The sequence below is a fragment of the Phaseolus vulgaris genome, chromosome 7, assembly GCF_051622355.1.
Source record: "Phaseolus vulgaris cultivar YP4 chromosome 7, ASM5162235v1, whole genome shotgun sequence".
NCBI lineage: Eukaryota > Viridiplantae > Streptophyta > Magnoliopsida > Fabales > Fabaceae > Phaseolus > Phaseolus vulgaris.
In genome coordinates, this window is record NC_143504.1 from 49924693 (window position 1) to 49944791 (window position 20099).

General features: G+C 30.6%; 1 protein-coding gene and 2 non-coding genes across 3 annotated transcripts; all 3 read right to left on the reverse strand.

Annotated features, from left to right (window-relative positions):
* Positions 1 to 2620, reverse strand: LOC137829868 (uncharacterized). The gene is made up of 2 exons (XR_016523532.1): positions 2493 to 2620; positions 1 to 2342 (listed from the first exon to the last, which is right to left on the reverse strand). It is a non-coding gene; the product is annotated as an uncharacterized LOC137829868 (transcript).
* Positions 2621 to 7688: 5068 nt separating this feature from the next.
* Positions 7689 to 9159, reverse strand: LOC137829869 (uncharacterized). Its single transcript, XR_016523533.1, has 2 exons — positions 9020 to 9159; positions 7689 to 8878 (listed from the first exon to the last, which is right to left on the reverse strand). It is a non-coding gene; the product is annotated as an uncharacterized LOC137829869 (transcript).
* A 4854-nt stretch (positions 9160 to 14013) lies between these two features.
* Positions 14014 to 19953, reverse strand: LOC137828160 (bifunctional 3-dehydroquinate dehydratase/shikimate dehydrogenase, chloroplastic). The gene is made up of 11 exons (XM_068634617.2): positions 19817 to 19953; positions 19290 to 19498; positions 19116 to 19221; positions 17744 to 17962; positions 15665 to 16011; positions 15307 to 15370; positions 15122 to 15230; positions 14883 to 15023; positions 14641 to 14789; positions 14340 to 14502; positions 14014 to 14231 (listed from the first exon to the last, which is right to left on the reverse strand). The coding sequence occupies exons 1-11, from the start codon at positions 19838 to 19840 to the stop codon at positions 14188 to 14190; spliced, it is 1575 nt and encodes a 524-aa protein (XP_068490718.1). The 5' UTR covers positions 19841 to 19953; the 3' UTR covers positions 14014 to 14187.
* Positions 19954 to 20099: the final 146 nt, after the last annotated feature.

Genomic DNA, 20099 nt, shown 5'->3' on the forward strand with positions numbered 1-20099 from the left:
TCCCTGCCCTCGTTAGCCTAACATGCAGCGGTACCATTTTACATTTCTTGATTATTATCCGTCCTTTTATTGTCCCCTTGACGAACTTACAAGGACAGGGGAACCTTTTCAAGCAACATTACTCTCATCAACCACTGCTCTGGTGTTTCAGCTATTCATCTTTAAATTTACCCGAATCACCAACTTCAAAAAGATTAGAAGGCAGGGAAGCAGGATCAAATTCAAAAGATCCTCTTGGAACACCCTCCCTCTCATTACCAGACATCTTAAAAGAAGGAATTTGATGCGAGAACCTATAAAGCTCATTAGGCCGGACGTAAAAAACGTCCACTCCATTCTCGCAAGTTTTCTGAAAGAGGCTTGCAAATCCTTTCACTTTGTCCAGAGAAGCAACAGCGATGCCCACGTTTTCAGAAAAATCTGATACGATCTCCACATATTCATAGTCATACTCCAAATGTTTCTTTGGATTAGAACTCCATTTGATATCCCAATCTCTGAAAATTGCCCAAGTTTCTCCTTTATTGGGATATGCCAGATAAGACCGTTTGCCAGTTTCTTTTATGTACCGCACCTGATGAGAGAACATAGTACGATCTGTAGTTTTCTGAGAATTACCGAGTCTGAACTTACCGCAGGCAATAGGCAAATTTGCTTCTTGCCAATCAAGCTCGTCTTCGCCATCTGGATCAGCCTCCAACCAAGTAATGTGCAACTTGAAAGGGGAAATCACTTTCCTGACTATAGCATAAAATCTTGGCATCGCATCATCGGTATCATATATTGCCCAAATTTGTTTAGCAGCAAAGCGATCCTCCTCCTTATCCATTTCGAAATCATTGAATTCTGCGTCAAAACAAGGAAGGATCTTTGGACTAGAAGGAACATTTGAATTCAATGAAGAGCAGTTATACTCTTTTGACTCGGATACCTTCTCTGTGTTCTGATCAGCCACACCAGCAGCTGAAGTAGCTGGATTGTCGCTGTTGGACGATCCATTACTTGTGGGCACATTCTTATTCTCAACGTCATCCGCATTAAGTGGTTCATTTGTTTGTGACGCTTTGGAAGGAATTTTAAGATCGTCATCTTCAGAGGTTTCCGTATATGAAACATGCTGTTTTTTCCTTGTAGATCTCCTTGCACCAACTTTTGAATGGTCAAGATCATGTTCTGGAGCATTGGCATCTCTCATCTCATCACTATTTCCAGCTTTGGAGCTTTCTCCCGAATCTGGTGCTGACTGCCTTACTCTCTTACTTCCAACATTTTTAGAGGATTGTGACTCCATGACTTTGGATGCAGGAACAGAGCCATCTTTACCCTTTTCACTATGAGCACCAACTCTTGCATCACATTTTTTCATAGATGTAGTATCTGACGGCACAAACCTGGCAGTACGTTCTCTACCAAAGTGTTTCTGACCAGTGCTTGCTGAATCTGGTTTTGGGGGACCAGGAATTGGACCCTCGTTCTGCATATTTACTGAAGTAAACGTTGAAGATGGGACACCAAAATTTATAACACGAGCTTTAAATGGCTTCAAACACTGCAGACACAATAAGTTTGCATTCACATATTGCATGGAGTACTGGAACGTAAAGTTACAATGTCGGCAAGATGTCCAGAATGTCATCGGTCCAGCTTGGCTGTTGGGACCGGCGGTGTTCGGATAAGAATTATTCTGAACATTTGTTGCATTTTCATCATGTTTTGCAGTGAACACGTTCCCATCTGAGTTATGGTGTGATTCAGAATTCTTCTGACCTTTTTTTGCATTACGTTTTCTAGTGGATTTCGGCGCAGCTGCTCTCACAGAGATTCCATACTGGCTGTCATACGAAGAACGTTTTGCTTGGTCACTCAAGACCCCATTGGCTTGCCCAATCAACTTGAAAGCAGCTTCTGCACCAGCATACTTGTTCTTATCAGGGTGAAGTAGCAGTGCAAGCCTCCTGTACTGTTTCTTAATGACTGCTTCATCAGCCAATCTTTCAATCTGAAGTAACGCATACCAGTCCATGTCAGTGGCAGACACCTTTTTATGCGCAGCATTGTGAACCTCGCAGACAGTAAGAATCTGAGTAATGTTTTCAACATCAGCATACAGTTTTTTAGCCTTAGTAGCAAACCTGAGAGCCTCCACAAATTCACCTCTTTGCATTCTAGCTTCGGCCATTTGCCTAGCCCTCACAGCCTCTTCTTTGTTGCACTCCATGGAGGAATTCAAATCAAAATCCAACCACCCTTATTTCTCTAAACCTCACACCAACCAAATCGTAGAAACGCCAATTTCTGTAATTATACCTATTCCCAATACCCAAGCAGCACAATATTCTCACCTGATCAACACAAAATAAACCTAATGCGATGAAATTAAACCTAACTACGAGCATTTCACTTAAGCAAAACATAGTATATGTACACGCAGGAGCACAAAAGGATTTAAATTATGCATTCGACAATTAAAAGTTAAGACAAAAGGTACCAACCTGGTTCGGAATAGTAAACAAACAATATTCAAATGAGAAGAAGCATCTAAATTTGTGGAAGTTGGGGGAACGGAAGCTTAGTTGTTGGTTCCAAGAGAAACGAGAAACCCTAAAATGAAGAGATCCCAAATGGAATTGAAATGAATCACTGCGAAACATAGAGAGATAAAAACAAAGAGATGGCGCTTGAAAGCGGGAGCCAAGGTGGAACAAAAAAATTTAAAGTCAATGGAGGGAAGACAAAAATGCTAAATGAGTGAGAGGGAACATGTGATTTTGGTGTATTTGAAAATTAAATTCATAAAACATCAATTATTTCCCCAACAAAACTTTACATAAAATAGAATGGAAAAGTTAAATCACAATAGATTATATTAGCTTTATAAATTAATATATATATTTTTTATAAACAGTTAAGAAAAGAAAATAAAGTGAAAAATATATATTTTGTTGCTAATAAGTGGAAAATGATATTTTCTTGTGTTTAAATTCGTAACAACGTCAATTATTTCACCCAACAAACCTTTGCATAATAACTACTTTTAAAAAAAAATTATCATAATTATTAAAATAAAAATATATATTTATAGAAAACAATTATAAAATAAATATTTTTTATATATTTATTATAACTAGTTTTTTTAATAGATAGCTAATTTAGTTTTAAAAGACACTAACAAAAGTAAAATTCTCATGAATTGCATACACTAAAAATTATTATATTTCTACTGTTATAAATATTACACTAAAGAATTATGATAGTTATTATTTTATTGAACTAATATATAATAAATTAGAAAGTTTTTTTTTTAAATAAAAGTTTTCAAGTTAACATCACTTACAAACACATCTGATACCTGAGTAAATAAATTACAAGGTTTTTAATAATAATAATATATATTACTTTATATATATATATATATATATAATTACATCTATATGTGTATAAATATAAATAAATGCAGTATAATATACATCTATATTGTATTTATATATTTTTAATGTTGTAATATTTCTTTATATATTTATCCTCTTTGTATATTAGTAAATAAATAAAATAATATACCTCATTAAAAAAAAATTATATATTCATAGTAATACACCGTCACGTGTACAAAATTTGTAAATTTACCTTAAATAAATATAATGATGGAGACACAATAAATTTTAAAAATATTAAAAAATAAATGGATATACAAATAGGGCTTTGCATTAACTAATATAATAAAAATATAAATTTTAAAAAATATTATTATTATATTAATAAAAACTATTGGTAAGTAGTAATTATCCTACACTTATATTACCAATCATGTTTATAATTTTTGTGTAGGTAGAATTTTTTTTATTAAAAGTAGTTATTTTAGTTTAAAAACAATACTCAAAGGATAAAATTGTAAGAATTTCTATTAATAAAAAAAATCTCATTTATTAATGTTATAGATTATTTGTAGTAGTTTTTATTTATTGTGTAGATAATTTTTTTATTATAAATAGTTATTTTAGTTTAAAAATTATAACTTAAAATAAGATTGTAATAATTTATGTACACCACAGAGGAAAATATAGTTATAGTTATAAAATTGTATTTATAAACAGTTAGGAAAAAGAAAAAAATGAAAAAAAAAAATCGTTGTATTTTTTCATAATAAATATAAGGATAGTTTTGGTTTAATTAATTAATTTATTATTTTTGAAATTAATTTTGTCTTAATGTAATTTTCTCTTTAAATAAACAAACACATTTTTCATTTACATTTTCTTTTTATTTTACTCAAAACAAGAGTTTCCTATAGAATATAGAACAGGGGACAATTAATAGTATTTATTACTTTTTCAGTGTTCTATTTTATTAGCTTTAATGCTATAATTAATATTTTTTAACACTCTGTTTGGTATAGATTCTAATTAATTGAACCCTATTTATTATTCTTTAAAGCAAAACACCATTCTGTTTAAATATGAATACCATTTCAATAAATGTGTTTGAAAGTACTATTCTTAACTAATATTTGTAAATTAAGTAATTTTATATTTAAATCAAAATGAATTATTTTTATTAAATAACATCCTTAAAAGAATATATATGTGTATAATATATGTATATATATATATGTGTGTGTTTTTTTATCAAAATTAGATTAATTAATTGAGGAATAAAAAATATTCTGTTATTGAAATTTGAGAGCACCAGTTCTTTTAATAAAAAAAATACTACAATTGCAATAATTATCGGAGGATTTAAATAAAACTATAAATTAATTTTTATATTGTAAAACAGATGCATTACTTTTTTTTACCCCTAAGAATATCCGTAATTAATACTCCCTTTAACACAAATATAAGAAAAAATACTGTCAGTGAACTTAAATATAAACATAAGTAAATTTCAACTATCAAAACTCTAACTATAATGATATTATTTAAAAATATATTTATTTAAATATGAAAAAACGCCATATAAATATGATCGAATATAGTTTTTAAAACGTATTAATTTTTATTTTTATAAATTAAAAAATTAACTAATGTTTTTAATTAATGTGAAATTTTGATTTTGGTTAGATTTAAGAACAGGATTTTATAAATGAGTAATTAATTTGAGACAAAATAATATATTAGAAAATCAAATATTATTATGTTTTGCATGAAATTCAAAATTTTAATTGTATTATTTTTAATACATCTTTCAAAAACTCTAAAGCGGAATTGACGAATATTGTGTGTTTGTTTTAAATCTTATAAAATTATTTTTAGAAACGTGAGTATATAAGAATATGATCTTCTCATGTTTGGTTCGTGTTATAAAAAAAATATTCTTTAGACTATTTTTAGAAATCTATATGAAAGGTGACTATCACACGTTTTCAAAATATTTTGTATTTAAGTTATTGAAAATAATACTTGCAATTTTGTTTCAGTACCGCTAATATAATCTCACACTATTTAGAGTGAAATCAATGACAATTTATATACTTTTTCTTTCTTCAATCTACCGAAATGTCTTTTAAAAATAAAATTGTGACAAAACTCAAAAACGGACAATACATCAAATATCATAATTGATCATAGATATATTATCTCAATAAACTTCAAATCGAAACATTAACGTATATCAACATTAACATATATCATTAGCATTTATGTTAATGAGCATGGATAATTCTTAATACTTATTTTAAATATTGGAACTAAAATTATATTTTATTTACAACTTATTTTCTATTATTTACCAACAATTTTTTTTTTTTTTTTTGTTAAAAAGAAATGGTGGATAGGTTGAAATACTTATGAATTGTTCAGTTTACTATTCATTCTGTCATTTTTACTCCTTTAGAAAAAATAATTAAGTTCAAAAACATATATATGTATATACGTGTCTCTCTCTCTATATAACTTGAAACTAGTTATGATTACCATGGTTAAAGAAAGTCAAATTTGAATAACTTATTAAAATCCCAAAGTAAAAAAATATATGTGCAAATCATATAAGTAATGTTTTTTAAAGAATATAATGTAAATGAGTTGAATCGCCATGTTTGCATATTAAAAATAAGAATCTGTTACTTGAATCAATGGTGATTAGGTTTGAACAAATTCAATTAATTTCGATCCAGAAAACGCAACAATTGAACCAATATGTTTTGTGTGAGTTAGCAGGTTATCCTAACCAGCAAACACAAATAAATTTTCAGTTTTGCCTTTTTTTTTACGTTTCTTTCTAAATATAAGCACACAATCCAATATTGTTTTCAACATATTTACTTTCACTTTTTAGTTCAATTAAATTAACATGAATTGTTTATAAAAGTTGGCTAGTTATTAAAACGTTGAAAATATCATATCATGAATAAACAATAATAAGTATTATATATAACGATAAACAATTACTACTCAATAAGATAATAAAAAAAAACTGAAAATATAATCCACAATGTAAACTCAATTTTTTTGTTATGTTAGCATTGTTTTTTCCTCACATTTTACTTACAAAATAGAGGTCGGGTTGACCTGACTCGCGTAAGAAATATAAACTCCTTTTACTGTCCTACCCCGTATAAGAAGTAGTTCATATAAAAAAAATATTTTTTTAAAAAAATAAAATTTTATTAATTATAAAAAAACTTATTTCTTCTGCTAAAAATTTAAAATTTTATTTATGTTTCAGTTCATTCAATTAAGATAAAATATGAATTCAAGTATGAGAATTATTAGAATGTTTGATTAAAAGTAATTTTATTTTACATTTATTTTCCCTTTATATATATGTAAATGTATAAAAATATCCTATCAAAGTTTTGGTACAAAATATTTGAATAAAGATGACTAATTTTTTAAAGAGTATCTTATTAAAATCTTATTTATATTATTTTTTTATTAGCAACTTATAAATTTAAGACTTTACTTAAAATTAGATCAATTCTCACTCTTAATATTAACTCCTTTAGATGATTAAAATAAAACACTACATTTTGTAGTACATTAAATTCATTTTTTAAAAGATAAAATAAAAAAAGATCACAATGCAATAATAAATGAGTGTGATATGATTTTTTTTTTTGCAAAAAATATAATATAATTATTTTTTTATTTATACGAATCAATCTGACTCACTATTAGCTCGTGCAGACTGGAAGGCAAGCCTAATCAGGCTATACTAGTGAGCCTACCTCGCATTGTCATCCCTATATGGAAAGGAGATTGTCACATTTGTTTGGATCCGGAGGTGGCAAGATTTACACAAATGAGAAGATGTCACATTTATTTGGATCAAGTGATTAATAGTATAATTAAATATTTTTAAAATTGTTAAATAAATTTATGTAATATTTAATTTTACATCTTGTATATTATAATAATAAAATGAATGCACAACAATACTTGAATAAAATGAAGGAATCCTACATGCAATCAACACAAATATTTTTATTTGTGTGAGAAATGAAAAAAAGGGTCACACCCTCTCCTCATACTATCAAAACCACTTAAACAAACACAATAATACATGGAAACAAACACAACTAAGTTCCTCTCAAAATATCTTCATAAATCTTAATGCTCTAAAAGGCTAAGATAATTTGGTTCATTTGTCACTAATCATTCAATCAATATATACATAAATTTAACTAATTTTGATGATCTTTACTGAAGAAGTATATATCAGAGAAGTTAGACAGTATTGGTAAGTCAGACAAGTTTATCCAAACTATTTTCTTTGCTTAGTGAATTGTAATACCAAATGATGTATCCAATTTAGAACAATGAAAATTGTCTGGCAATTATAAAAAAACTTTTACCCTTGGAAGTGACTTCAAAATCGTCACCTTCAGAAGTTTCCACGCATCAAACATGCTGCTGCTTTTGTCTACAAGAACTCCCTGCATCAAGTCTTGAAGGATCAATATCATCTTCTCGAACATAAGCATCTTTCATCTCATAACCATTTACCAGCTTTGAAACTTTCTCCAGAATCTGGTGCTGACTGCCTAACTCTTTTACTTCCAACATTTTTAGATGTTTGTGACTCCGCACCTGTGGATGCAGGAGCACCTTCAGAATGACCACCAACGCCAGAAGAACATTTTTTCATAAACGTACTAGCATGTTCTCCTCCACCAGGGGGTTTGCTACCAGTACTTTCAGAGGCAGGTTTTGGGGGACCATGCGTTGGAGACTCCTTCTGGATATTTACCAAAGGAATAGCACAAGCTTTAAAGGATTTCAAACACTGCTTACAGCGTATGGTTGCATTTACAAATGGCATGCAGAACTGGTACTTAGTATTACAATGTTGGCAACATGTCCAGAATGTCTTCTGTCCAGGTTTCTTCTTAGAATCGGTGGATTTCGGCACAGGGCAACTCACCGAGACTGCAAACTTCTTGTCATACAAAGAACGTTTTGCTTGGTCACTCAAAACCCCATTGGCTTGCCCAACCAATTTGAAAGCAGTTTCTGCACCAGAAAACTTATTCTTATCAGGATGAAGTAGGAGTGCAAGCCTTCTGTACTGTTTCTTTATGGCTGTTTCATCCGCCAATCTCTCAATCTGAAGAATCGCATACCAGTCCATGTCAGAGGGAGAGAGTTTCCTCTTTGCAGCATTGTGAACCTCACAAATCGCAAGAACGTGGCTAATGCTTCCCACATCAGGATAAAGGTTTTTGGCCTTGGTAGCAAACTTGAGAGCCTCTTGAAATTCACCTCTTTGCATTCTAGCTTCAGCAATTTTTCTAGCCCTCAAAGCCTCATCCTTGTTGCACTCCATGGCAGAATTCAAATCAAAATCCAACCACCCAAATTTCTGCTAATCTCACTGTAAGTAGAAAGTACAATGTGTGTAATTTTACCAATTCACAATCCACAAGAAGCACAGTGATTTTCGCCTGGTTGACACAAACAACCCTAACACGGTAAAGTTAAACCTATCTACCCACATTTCATACAGTGTTTAAACAAGATATGCACGCAATATGTCGATTATGAAACAGAAAACTGCGCAGATAAGAGTTAAATAAAAATGGCACCTGGTTTCGAATACTAAATATGAATCAAAATCGAGGAAGCGTGAATGGTGAGCATAACAATGCTTCGTTCTGTAAGGTGTTGATTCTGTAACGAGTCAATAAACAGATATGGACATGTTGGCAAAGGAAAAGGAAATGTAAAACCCTATATCAAAACGACAGACAGATGTAAAGAAAGGGCACTTTAACGCGGGAGTGGAAATCAAAACCAGAGGGAAAGTGAAAACTCTAAATCAGACACAGGGAAGATGGGAATTCTCGTGAGATGAAACATAACAAAAAAATATTTTATTTATTTATTTAATAAATGGGGTATATTTTTTATAAAATTTAAACAAGCACAAATTTTTAAGGATTATTAATGATTCAAACAACATATTTCTTTTATCTGAATAAATTTAAATTTAAATTTAAATAATATATGTTTGTATTCTCCATCTTCTCACCTTAATAAGTTAAATATATTTTTCTCCTTTAAATTTTTAAGATAAAATTATAATAGAGTTGAGACTTTCAAAACAATTGACTCATGTTATCTCAAGTATTCAAACAATATATAAACTTGACTTGTAATTTTTGTAAATACCAAAAATTATAAGTTCTTTATTTTTATCTTTTTAGAAAATATTTACTGAATACCCAATATTAGAAAACACTTAAATGAGAAAGATATTAAATAAAAAAAATGAGTAAAAAAAAAGTTTAAATATGTGTTTCAAATAAAATCAAATTCAAATAATAAACGCAACCGAAGTGATTTTTTAAATGGTATATGATTATTGTAAGAATTTGGTTTAGTGTTCTTCTTAAACTTTTGTTTATATATTTAAGCCCACAATAAAAACACCTTTTAGAATAAAACAGTTTTAATATGCTTATTTAAATTCAATTGGGATATTTTTTAAGTTAATTACTTATTTAAATGATGAAAAATACGAGTTTTAATTCTTTGATATGGTCCTAACTTAATCATATTTAAACTAGTAATAATAAACATATCCAATCTAAATATAATAATGATTGAAAATTAACAATGATGATTTGATAAAAAAAATAATATCTCATTTATAAGAAAAATAATAATCTAAATAAACTGGAAGTAGTAATCCACAAAGTCAACTTAATTCAATGTTTTTTTCATTTATATAAGCACAATTTGATCTATTTATTGACTAATAATTATTTAAGAAGCACAATTTGATCTATTTATTGACTAATAATTATTTAAGAATGATTTTCTTCTGATCTCATATATATTGATATAATATCATTAGGATCAATCATCGTTTTTGAGGTACTCTTCATTTTGGAGTTCATAAATTGATCATAGTCTTATTCTTAAAACACATCTTAGAGGACTAAAGAAGAAAAATGTATTTAAATTGTTTTTTACCTCAACTCTTAAGCGATGTTTGTCATTTCCAGTTATTTGCATTTCAAGTAGTACACTGACCATGTAGGCTTCACGTGAGAAAAAGACATTGTTGATCTCTTGTCAATAGTTTCATTTCTTTGCCGACCTCTTACAGTTTCTTTACTTCGATAGTAGAGGACATGGAAGCCTCGACCTCGTTTACTCTGTAAGCAAAAAAGCTCTACTTTGCATCTCCAGACAAGTTGCAAGCAGTTTTTCCATTGAAGTCGTGGTCATGACTTCCTTCTCGATAGAGGTTAGGGCAATATTAACACTTTTAGAAATTTGCAAGTTTCTCCGGAGGAGTTAGGGGCAACACTTGTCCCGACATCATACGACGATGGCCTAAATTTTTAAGAGACTTCCATGGCGACTCAAAGGGTTTATCTCTCTCTTATGATTCTTCTTGTCGGCGAAGAGGCAATTGGTCGACAGCCAAACCCGTTGAAGGAATGATAACCATCATCGGGAAGGTGAGTCCCTTTTTCAAAACCTTGTCACCAACTTTGCCACATTGCTATTGAAGTTGTTTTAAGACTTGCTTGAAATTATGAGTGACGTGAGTCATAACACCTAAAATACATAAAAGCATTAAGTAAAATTAACATCAATAGTATAAGCAAATAAATCAAATAAAGACTATACATACTAGTAAAATCCACCTATCATTGGGGGAAAAGATAAATGACAAGGATCTTTCACATGGGTAATCTCCTCAGCAACAAGTTTAAAACCTCAATGTCTTAGGGAGGTCATCATCAACCTCGCCTAATTACGATACTGAATGGGATTCCAATTCCAATAAAAAGGGAACTTTGATTTTATCCCATCATAAAAAAAAGTGTCGACTTAAAGGCTCCACTATGAATTTAAGAAATTCTCCCTTCAAATTTTATATGAAGACATATAGAGTGCAAAAAGACACATTCATGATTGGCTGATAAGTGACAACCAACCAACTTGGTCAGTTGGTCGGGCATATAATAATATAGAAAAACCTAAAGGGAAGACTTTAGTTTAACCAACTCAAACAACAAGTAAAAATCTTGCAATGAAGCTCGTGAATTAGGATGTAATTGGGTAGGAGCAACATTTAAGACCCGAAGAAAACCCATAGTGAACTCATCAAAAGGAAACGAATGTGAAGATATGTGAACATATAAAAGAACTCGTGCGGAACCCCTTCTAGACCATGACATACATTGTCAATGGAATTGCACCGTTCCAACACAAGGACTCACCCCTATTTATAGAAGTTGGAAAGGAAGGTGGCCTAAAAGGCACATCCTTTCACCAACCGTCAGATCTATCCACATATGATGGATACAACCATTTCAAACATAGATCACGAGAGATGTCGTTTCAAGTCCCCAACCAACATGCACTAAGAACCTTTTAGACTCTACAAGGAATACCCTTCGAGCTTGGGGTGCTAGGGAGATAACTAAGACCCAACTAAGTCCATCTCAACACCCGCCAAAGAACATTTGTAAAAATTTTCTTGCAAAAAAGACTCTCAAGCAAAGTTTTTTGAGTTTGTGTTGGTAGTGTACTTTACACAAATAAGATCATCTTCACCATAAAAGGCTGAAAAGATTACATAACGATCTCAAAAATACCGTCGAACATATCTCAAGAACTTGTTGATTAAGAACAAGATTAATCCATAGTTAAAAACGTACTTAGTGTTAGACTAATACAAGGTTAACTCCCATCCGTACTAATCCATACCCATCCATGCGAATGCCCAATATAGCTCTATAAATAGGTTGGTAATGATAAGGTAGAAGTATATTTTTAATAACATTTATTACTCTCAACTATTCATGAGAATTGACTTGAACTTCGAAGTACCTTTCACATATGCATACCCCCGTTCAACATCGCAAGGAGAATATCGTCGTGTTCTGTATCGAAGGAGACCGTCAACAACGTGAGGAGAACATCACATAAGAAACAAAAATTATTAGGCAAGTAAGGAGATTGTCTCTATTTATACAAGAACAATATCATTAATTAATAATTATATTTTATAATTTTTATACTGATAGTTTGATAGGAACGATTAAATTATAGTTAACTAAAAAAATGAGTTATGGTTTGCTATGGGTGACATGCATAGACAAACTCATTTCACATATAATAAATATATTTAAGATTAGAAAAAAAGAAAGTATTAAATTTTATGTATAATTACCTTATTTCGTCCCTACATTTAGGGTCAATATTCAATTTAATACTGTAATTTTAAAAAAAATCAATTTGGTCCCTATGTTTATTAAAATGTATCCAAATTGGTCATTTTTGTTCAGTCGCACCTTACGGTGTCAAGTGCTGCTTATGTGGCAGAGAGAAATGGGATTTGGTGTTTTGTGAGGTGTGAGGTTTCAAGTTGCGTGGATTGAGAAATTACTTTAGTGAAAAATCAATTGGGGGTTAGGATTATTGGAATTACAATTGGGGGTTAAGATTTTTTTAATTGCAAGCAGTGAGTTTTTGAATTACATGTCAGTAATCCCATAAAAGGTTTAGAACCAAATTATACAGATGATTTGCAGAATTTGGGTGCTGATGATGATGAAAGTGAAGGAACATTTGTGCATGATAGAGGCTCTAATTGCTATAAATCTTGAAAAAAAGTATGGTTGTTGCTAAAATTTTGGAAGATAGGAAGCAAGCAATTGTGGAGCATATATTGGGAAAGAAGGAGACGCTAGTCTTACTCGAATGCCTTATTCAAATAGGGGGTGCGAACATATACAAGGACAGGTGTAGCATCTCTCTCTAAATTGTGAAAGAATTAGAGCTAGTGGGTAGAAGGCATTCTCTCTCTCCGACTTGTTGAAGGATCTAACTTGGAAAATCAGTAATTTATTTCTTACTCATATTTTAGATGCTTTCATTTCAATTTCAAGGAAATGTTCATCACATATATGAGTTGCCCAGTGATCCAGAAAAGAGTTGGTAGCGGGGGATTAAGTTTTCTGTCCACTGGAAGAAGGGGGTCTTGGCTGCGTATGGAAGGAACAAGCAAAGCTTGCGTGATGTTGTCTAACTAGCAATTAAAAAATCCTAACTCCCAAAGAACACCTAATCCTACTTCTCTCTACCACATAAGCAACACTTGATGCCGTAAGGTGCGACTTAACAAAAATGACCAATTTGGATACATTTTAAAAACATAGTGACCATAGGGACCAAATTGATTTTTTTTTAAATCACCATACTAAATTAAATATTGATCCTAAATGTAGGGACGAATAAGGTAATTATACCTAAATTTTAATAGACTAGTAATTTTTTTTGCTATTGGCATTACATTAGAATCTAAATTAATACATTTGAAGGAAACCAATCAAATTGCTTAAATTTATACAGTTTTATCGTATGACCAAAAGTTCCACCACATTAGAAGCGAATGAAGGTTAAAAATAGATTATAAGTCCTTTTTTTATAAAAAAACTTTTATGTTATGTATCATTATGCAACTTGACATCTCAGCTAGATTGACACCTCAAGTAACAACAATCATCTGTCATCACATGAAAAAAGTATTATTAAAAAAAATACAAAAATATGGGGGAATTAGACCAAAACCCATATGTTAACAAAAACGATACATAAGTATATTATACCTATTTATAAAGAATTCTAAAAACAAATTAGATGAAAGTCTATTATACCAATAAAATATACCTTATGTTGATTATAGTCCTCTCATATACCTCATTATACCTTATGTTGATGTATCTTATTAGGTATTTCTTGCCAGCACATCCCTCATGAGTTGCTTTGGTGCTGTAACAGAAAAAGTGGATTCATGTAAAAGGTGGAGGTGTGGGACAAAAAAGAATATAAAAACGGATCATTAGTTATTGCTGTACTATTTTTTCGTTCTTGTCTAACCTGGCAACTTTGTGAACCTTTCAAACTGCACGAATGCTTGATTGATGAACATTTCTGTACCATAGACGATGGCAGCACCAACTTCTCGTGCTTCTTGAAGGAGCCTTGTCAATTTTGGTGTGTAAACAGCATCAAATACCAAGGAATAGTGTTTCAAGGCTTCCTGTTAAAACATTGAAACAACATGTGGCATGAAGTTTATAATTTAAAATCACAGTTCTTTTTAGAGCCAACTTCTCAGAAACTATCGTTAGTGTAACTTTTTAGAGTAATATCAGAATATGCAAAAGTAACACAAAACCTTTGGTACGAGTGACTCGTGATTTTTTGGTTTCATTCCAACAGATGTAGCATTTGCCAGAATCATGCCTTGTTCTGGGTGGAAGTTCTCTAATTCAGACAAAGTAATAGCCTTTCCTCCCACTCTGCTGGCAAGCTCTTTGGCTTTGGCTGATAACAAAGAGAAAAAAAATATATTATGCTCCTCATTTTCATTCATCACAATGAATGAACTATGAAACTAAACCAACAACACTTTCTCACCATATGTACGATTTGCAACAACTATTCTTGCACCCTTTTGTTTTCCACCGTAAGCTAGTGCCTTTCCTGCCCCACCAGCTCCTATAACCACAAACAGTTTACCATATAACGGTGAACCAGACATGGATCTTCCGTTTGAATCTGCAAACAATTGTAACAAAAAGCCTATAAATAAACCAAAGCCTTGTATAGTCCTTCCTCAATATCTGCAAAGAAAATACAGAAACATATGTAGAAACCATGTAGTCGTTCCTCAATAGCTGCAATGGCCCCAAGATAATCAATATTATAACCTATTAGTTTCCCATCACTTGGCCTCTTAATCATGCAGCTAATAGCTCCTATTGCCTGATAAAATGATTTGATTAAGTTTAAATGATAGAAAAAATGTGACAGAAGTTTTTTAAGGCCTAAGAGTAAATACCTTAGCAATAGGATCAACCTCATCACAACATCTAAGTCCATCCACCTTGTGAGGAATCGTGTAACTGTTTTTGTTAAAGAACTAAGAATTACTAGCAATCGTGATATTGAAACCATAATTTTGACATAACCATTACATGGCCCTTTTTCACACATACAAAAGTGCTGTCCAGCTAAATTTTTGTGACCACATGACACCATTAAATAAGCTTTGTATAGATCATTTACTTGTGTTCTAAAGTACATTAAGAATAAACTTATAAGTCAATAACACTAATGGCTAAAGTATAGAAAAATGGGAATGCCTTTATTCAACTATATGTTACAGAATAGAAGAATCTTGGAGGATATCATGATACCTGTATCCCACAAAATCAAGGGATGAGTAAGTGTTGAGAAAATCTGAGACGTTATCGACCAAGAAAGGCAAGTAAACTCCATCAAATCCCACAGACTCGAAAGCTGCATTATAAAGATGAGGACTTTTGCTATGACTAGTAGGATTTCCAATAACACCGTGTACTTTGGTGTCAACACCAATGTGTCTAAAATTGTACAAATCCAACAATTCTTTGATAGTTGGTTGCCCAGGAACTGATACAGCACCATCCTCAATTGAACCAAACGTGAGAAATCCTCCAAATTTTGCGCAGAGTATCCGTGACAAAATCCCCTTCTCACCAATTGCAATTCCAATCATTGGGACCTGCAGTTATTCACGTAATTAAACTCAGCATGTGATTTACAGATCTGTAGTATAAAGAAAGAAAGGATGAACTCACTTTTCAGTAATGTTTTTATTCTTAAGGCGAAATCTCTACACTGTGGATTATCTGAGACTCAGCTAAATTTTTTTTTATCTAATAGTAGTAATATAGAATCAAGAATGTTAAATAGAAAGATTCAAAACAGTGTCATAAGATTAAATGATACACTTTTTTCTTTTACTTTTAACAGAAAATCTTACACTTTTTTTTTCATGAATAAATTAACTAGCAAACACCTGAACTGCTTATGAATTTCTCATAAAGTTTCTCAACTCAAAAAACTTGTTATCACATTCAAAAAACTTGCTATCAGAATTCTAAACTTTCGAGTGTGTATATTTGGTTTGTCATTAACAAAATATCAGATATACATTCATGCGTTTTGCTCAACCTTTAGTTTTTTTTTTCAAACATATTGAATCATTTGTAATTGAATACCTGATGTAGAATTCTATTAAAGTTTGTAGATATTTTGAATTTCATCTATAACTTTTAAAAGTAAAGAAACTTATTTAAAAATTCTCAAATAATTCATAATTTAATGGTTAATTTAACCTAAGGATAGATATTGAAATATGTGTGAAATTTCAAATAAATCCATATACGTGTAAATCTTATAATTGAAATAAATGTTGAACACTTAACTATTGGAGTCATATATTTTGTTTCATATTTTATAGGAAATTCGTTAAGTTGTTTACATTTTGAGTGTTAGCTTATAAAAGTCTTTCAATAAATTATTAATAACTTCTTAGTTTATGTTCCTCATAATTTTCTCTGTTTTAATAAACAAAATACTAGAAATTAGTATCTTCTAAACTGATATCTTGAGATATTGTTGAGAAAGAACAAAAGATATATTACACACAATTAGTGAACCCACTTTTGAAGCATTAGATCTATGGAAAGTAATAGAAGATGATTGTGATATTTTTTAGGCTATCAGAAAACCCCCCTAGTTCGGATGAAGACTTAAAAAGAGATGAAAACAAGAAAGACTTAAGTTAATTTTTTTCCTGTAGTGTCAAAAGTAATATTTACAATAATTATTAACATGAGGTCTCCAAATAAGCCATTTGGAAGTATCTCAAATTAGAATACCATGGTTGTGAAAGAACAAAAAAACAATGAAAACTTTCAATTTCATAAAAAAATTTCCTACAATATTATACATGGGAGATGGTAGATAGTCCTGGATACAAATATTCCATAACAGTAAGATGAACTTATATAGTTCTATAAATAAATACAAGGCGAGATTAGTAATAAAAATATATACTTAAGTGTTTGGGGTAAATTTTTCGGAAACATTTGTGAATGTTCAAAATGTTGCTTACTTTGGTTGCAAAAAGGATGGAAAATTTATCTTGTAGATGTCACATTTTCATTTTTAAATGATTATTTGTAGGAGGATACATTTGTGAAACAAACAGAAAGATTTGAAGTTAAGGGACAAGGTTTACAAGTTAGAGGAGGCCTTGTATGATCTTTAAATAAGGCTTGAGAGGGTATAATTGGTGATTATCTTCATAACCTTGGATTTGTTAAGAGTCAAAGTGAAGATGGTGAATGTTAAATTTAATCATAATTTTGATCTATGTTGATATGATATACTTGTGATAGAGACCCATGAGAAGTGAATATATGAGCAGTGGTAAATTGAAAGGTTACTTGAGAGTGAAGAAGGAGTTGGAGAAGACGTGCAGAATCCGTGATGTCTAAGGCAGTTGTAGAAATCTTCACTATATCTGCGCCGGAAGCTTGAATTGTAGCAGCAAGGTTACCAATTTCCTCCATTGATGGAGTATTTTCCAAGTTGTGTGAAGAGACAATGATCTTCACACTCTCTGCTTTCTTCCATCCAATGCGATTGTAGAACTCATCTGCTACCTTCAATACACAAACACACCTACAAACAATAAATGTAGAGCTCCTTCCAAGGATCACAAAATATTCATAACTTTTCAACTCTATTATATATATATCCAAACACTTTGTACTGGAACTAAATTCAAATTTATATTTTTTAAATTAATTTTAATTCTTAATTACTTAAATCTAATAATCAGATTGGAAATTTAATCAATATTTTTTATAAAAAAATAATAATTTAGATGTTTATAAATTAATTTGGTACCAATTTCAAAGTCATATTTTTAAAAAAATTGAATATAAATCCAAAATAATTTTAAATCAATGATAAAAGTAATGTTCAGTAAACAACAAACTTTATTCAACGTAATAATAAATAATATAATATGATAAAAAAAATTAGAAAGTAGTGATATTTAATGTAGAACGTTTTTTTTTTGGTATGAAACTCAGATAATTAAATATAATTTGTTTTAATAAATACTAATTAAAAATATAAAAAATACTATTTGACGAATTATATTCTCATTTATATTTCATCAAATTTAATTCTATAATTATTAGCAAGATGAAGATAAAAAAAAGATGCAAATAAAAGTATATGTAGTTATCTTCAACTTAATATTACTTGCATTCCTTTATTTAGTGAAAGAATAGTGTGTTTTTATTATTAAAAAAGAAATGACGATGGTAAAAAACAAAAGTACACCACAATAATATTGTTGAGTATGAAACCAGATCAATTGAATTGAGCTAACTAGACATCATGTTTAGTGAATAGACTTAATCATTGTGTTTTCTTTATAATTTTTATTTAAAAAATCATTGTACTTGTAATTAGTGTAAGTTGCAGTTAAATTCTGTGTTGTTTATTTTCTGCAGTTGATTCGTGATTATGTGTGTTACTTCCGCATGCGTTTTTTCCATCAAATATTAAAGTTGCGAGCTATTTATTTACAAATTTGAAGTTTGAAGACTGTATAAACTCCCTAAAATTATATGAGTACATAGTATTTAATAATAAAATGCATATCGTTGAAATAGTGGTATGATGTAAAATAAATGAAACTTAAATGAAGAATTGTTTTTAGGTAGCATCATTTTTCACAGTGCTGTTGAATTAATTGTGTTTTGCATGGTAGGTAAAGAGTACAGTAGCTAATTAAATTACCTTTAGCTCAACTTCAACGAACTCACATTCCAAATGAATGGCTAGACGTAGAGCTTCTTGTCGCATGGTTTCATCACCCTTATACTCTCCTCCTTCCCATATTGGTCTGAAACAAACCATGCATCAGTTATAACCTACCATTAATCAAATCAAAATGCTCAAGTTATAATTAACCTATAGCTGATTATAATGGGCAAATGACGGTTTTTGATCAGAAATGGAAGATGATGAGTAGGGTGGAAGTCCTTCAACAAATCCAACCGAGCCTCTACTAAGTCAGCACCCAGTTCTTTTGCCTTCTCCATCTCAAACACCATTTCTTCCACTGACTCTGCTGTTGTTGAACCACATATCAGTGTTGAGTTTCTTCTGTCCCACTGGAACTGGATTTGGCCACCATGTTAGAATATAATTTTCACATTTTGAGATAAATGGTAAATCTTATTCCAACTACCTTTATAAGAGAAAAAAGATGAAATTGACATTTTTATTAGGTGAAATTAGTTTATAAGTATATTAAATGCGGATTTTGAAAGTGTTAAAAAGAAATAAATTGTACAAAATTAGTTCATTCATTAAGAAATTTAATTTATAAATAAAAAAAATTGATTTCATTTTGTTTGAGAGAATGTGTATGGGGCAGTTTTGTCCAACATTGCTTTATTTTTGCTTAAAGAAAGGAAGCAAAAGAAAATAATTACCGGGGCGCTGGTGGTGGTAGTCATTTGGCGAGGAAAAGAGGTTGGCGGAGTGTGGTATGCTGCTGAGGAAAAAAACAGAAAGAAAAACGGGCTTATTTAGGAAAATGGGCAGATGGGAACCGTAGATATTCGTGCACATGTTCCACCCCAAGATGATTTTCACGTGGGTACCAACCATATATAGAGAAAATTGCTATTCGAATAAGCTACTACTACTTTTTCCTCCCTATTTCATAAAAATTATATTTTCAATTTTATTCTTTAAAAAATATATATTCTAAAT

Coding starts and splice junctions, on each gene's coding strand:
- LOC137828160 (XM_068634617.2), bottom strand. CDS start 19,840: ATGACTACCACCACCAGCGCCCCG. Junction 17,963..19,115: donor TCGTTGAAGTTGAGCTAAAG/GTAATTTAATTA, acceptor TGTGTATTGAAG/GTAGCAGATGAGTTCTACAA. Junction 14,232..14,339: donor AAGGTTCACAAAGTTGCCAG/GTTAGACAAGAA, acceptor TTTCTGTTACAG/CACCAAAGCAACTCATGAGG.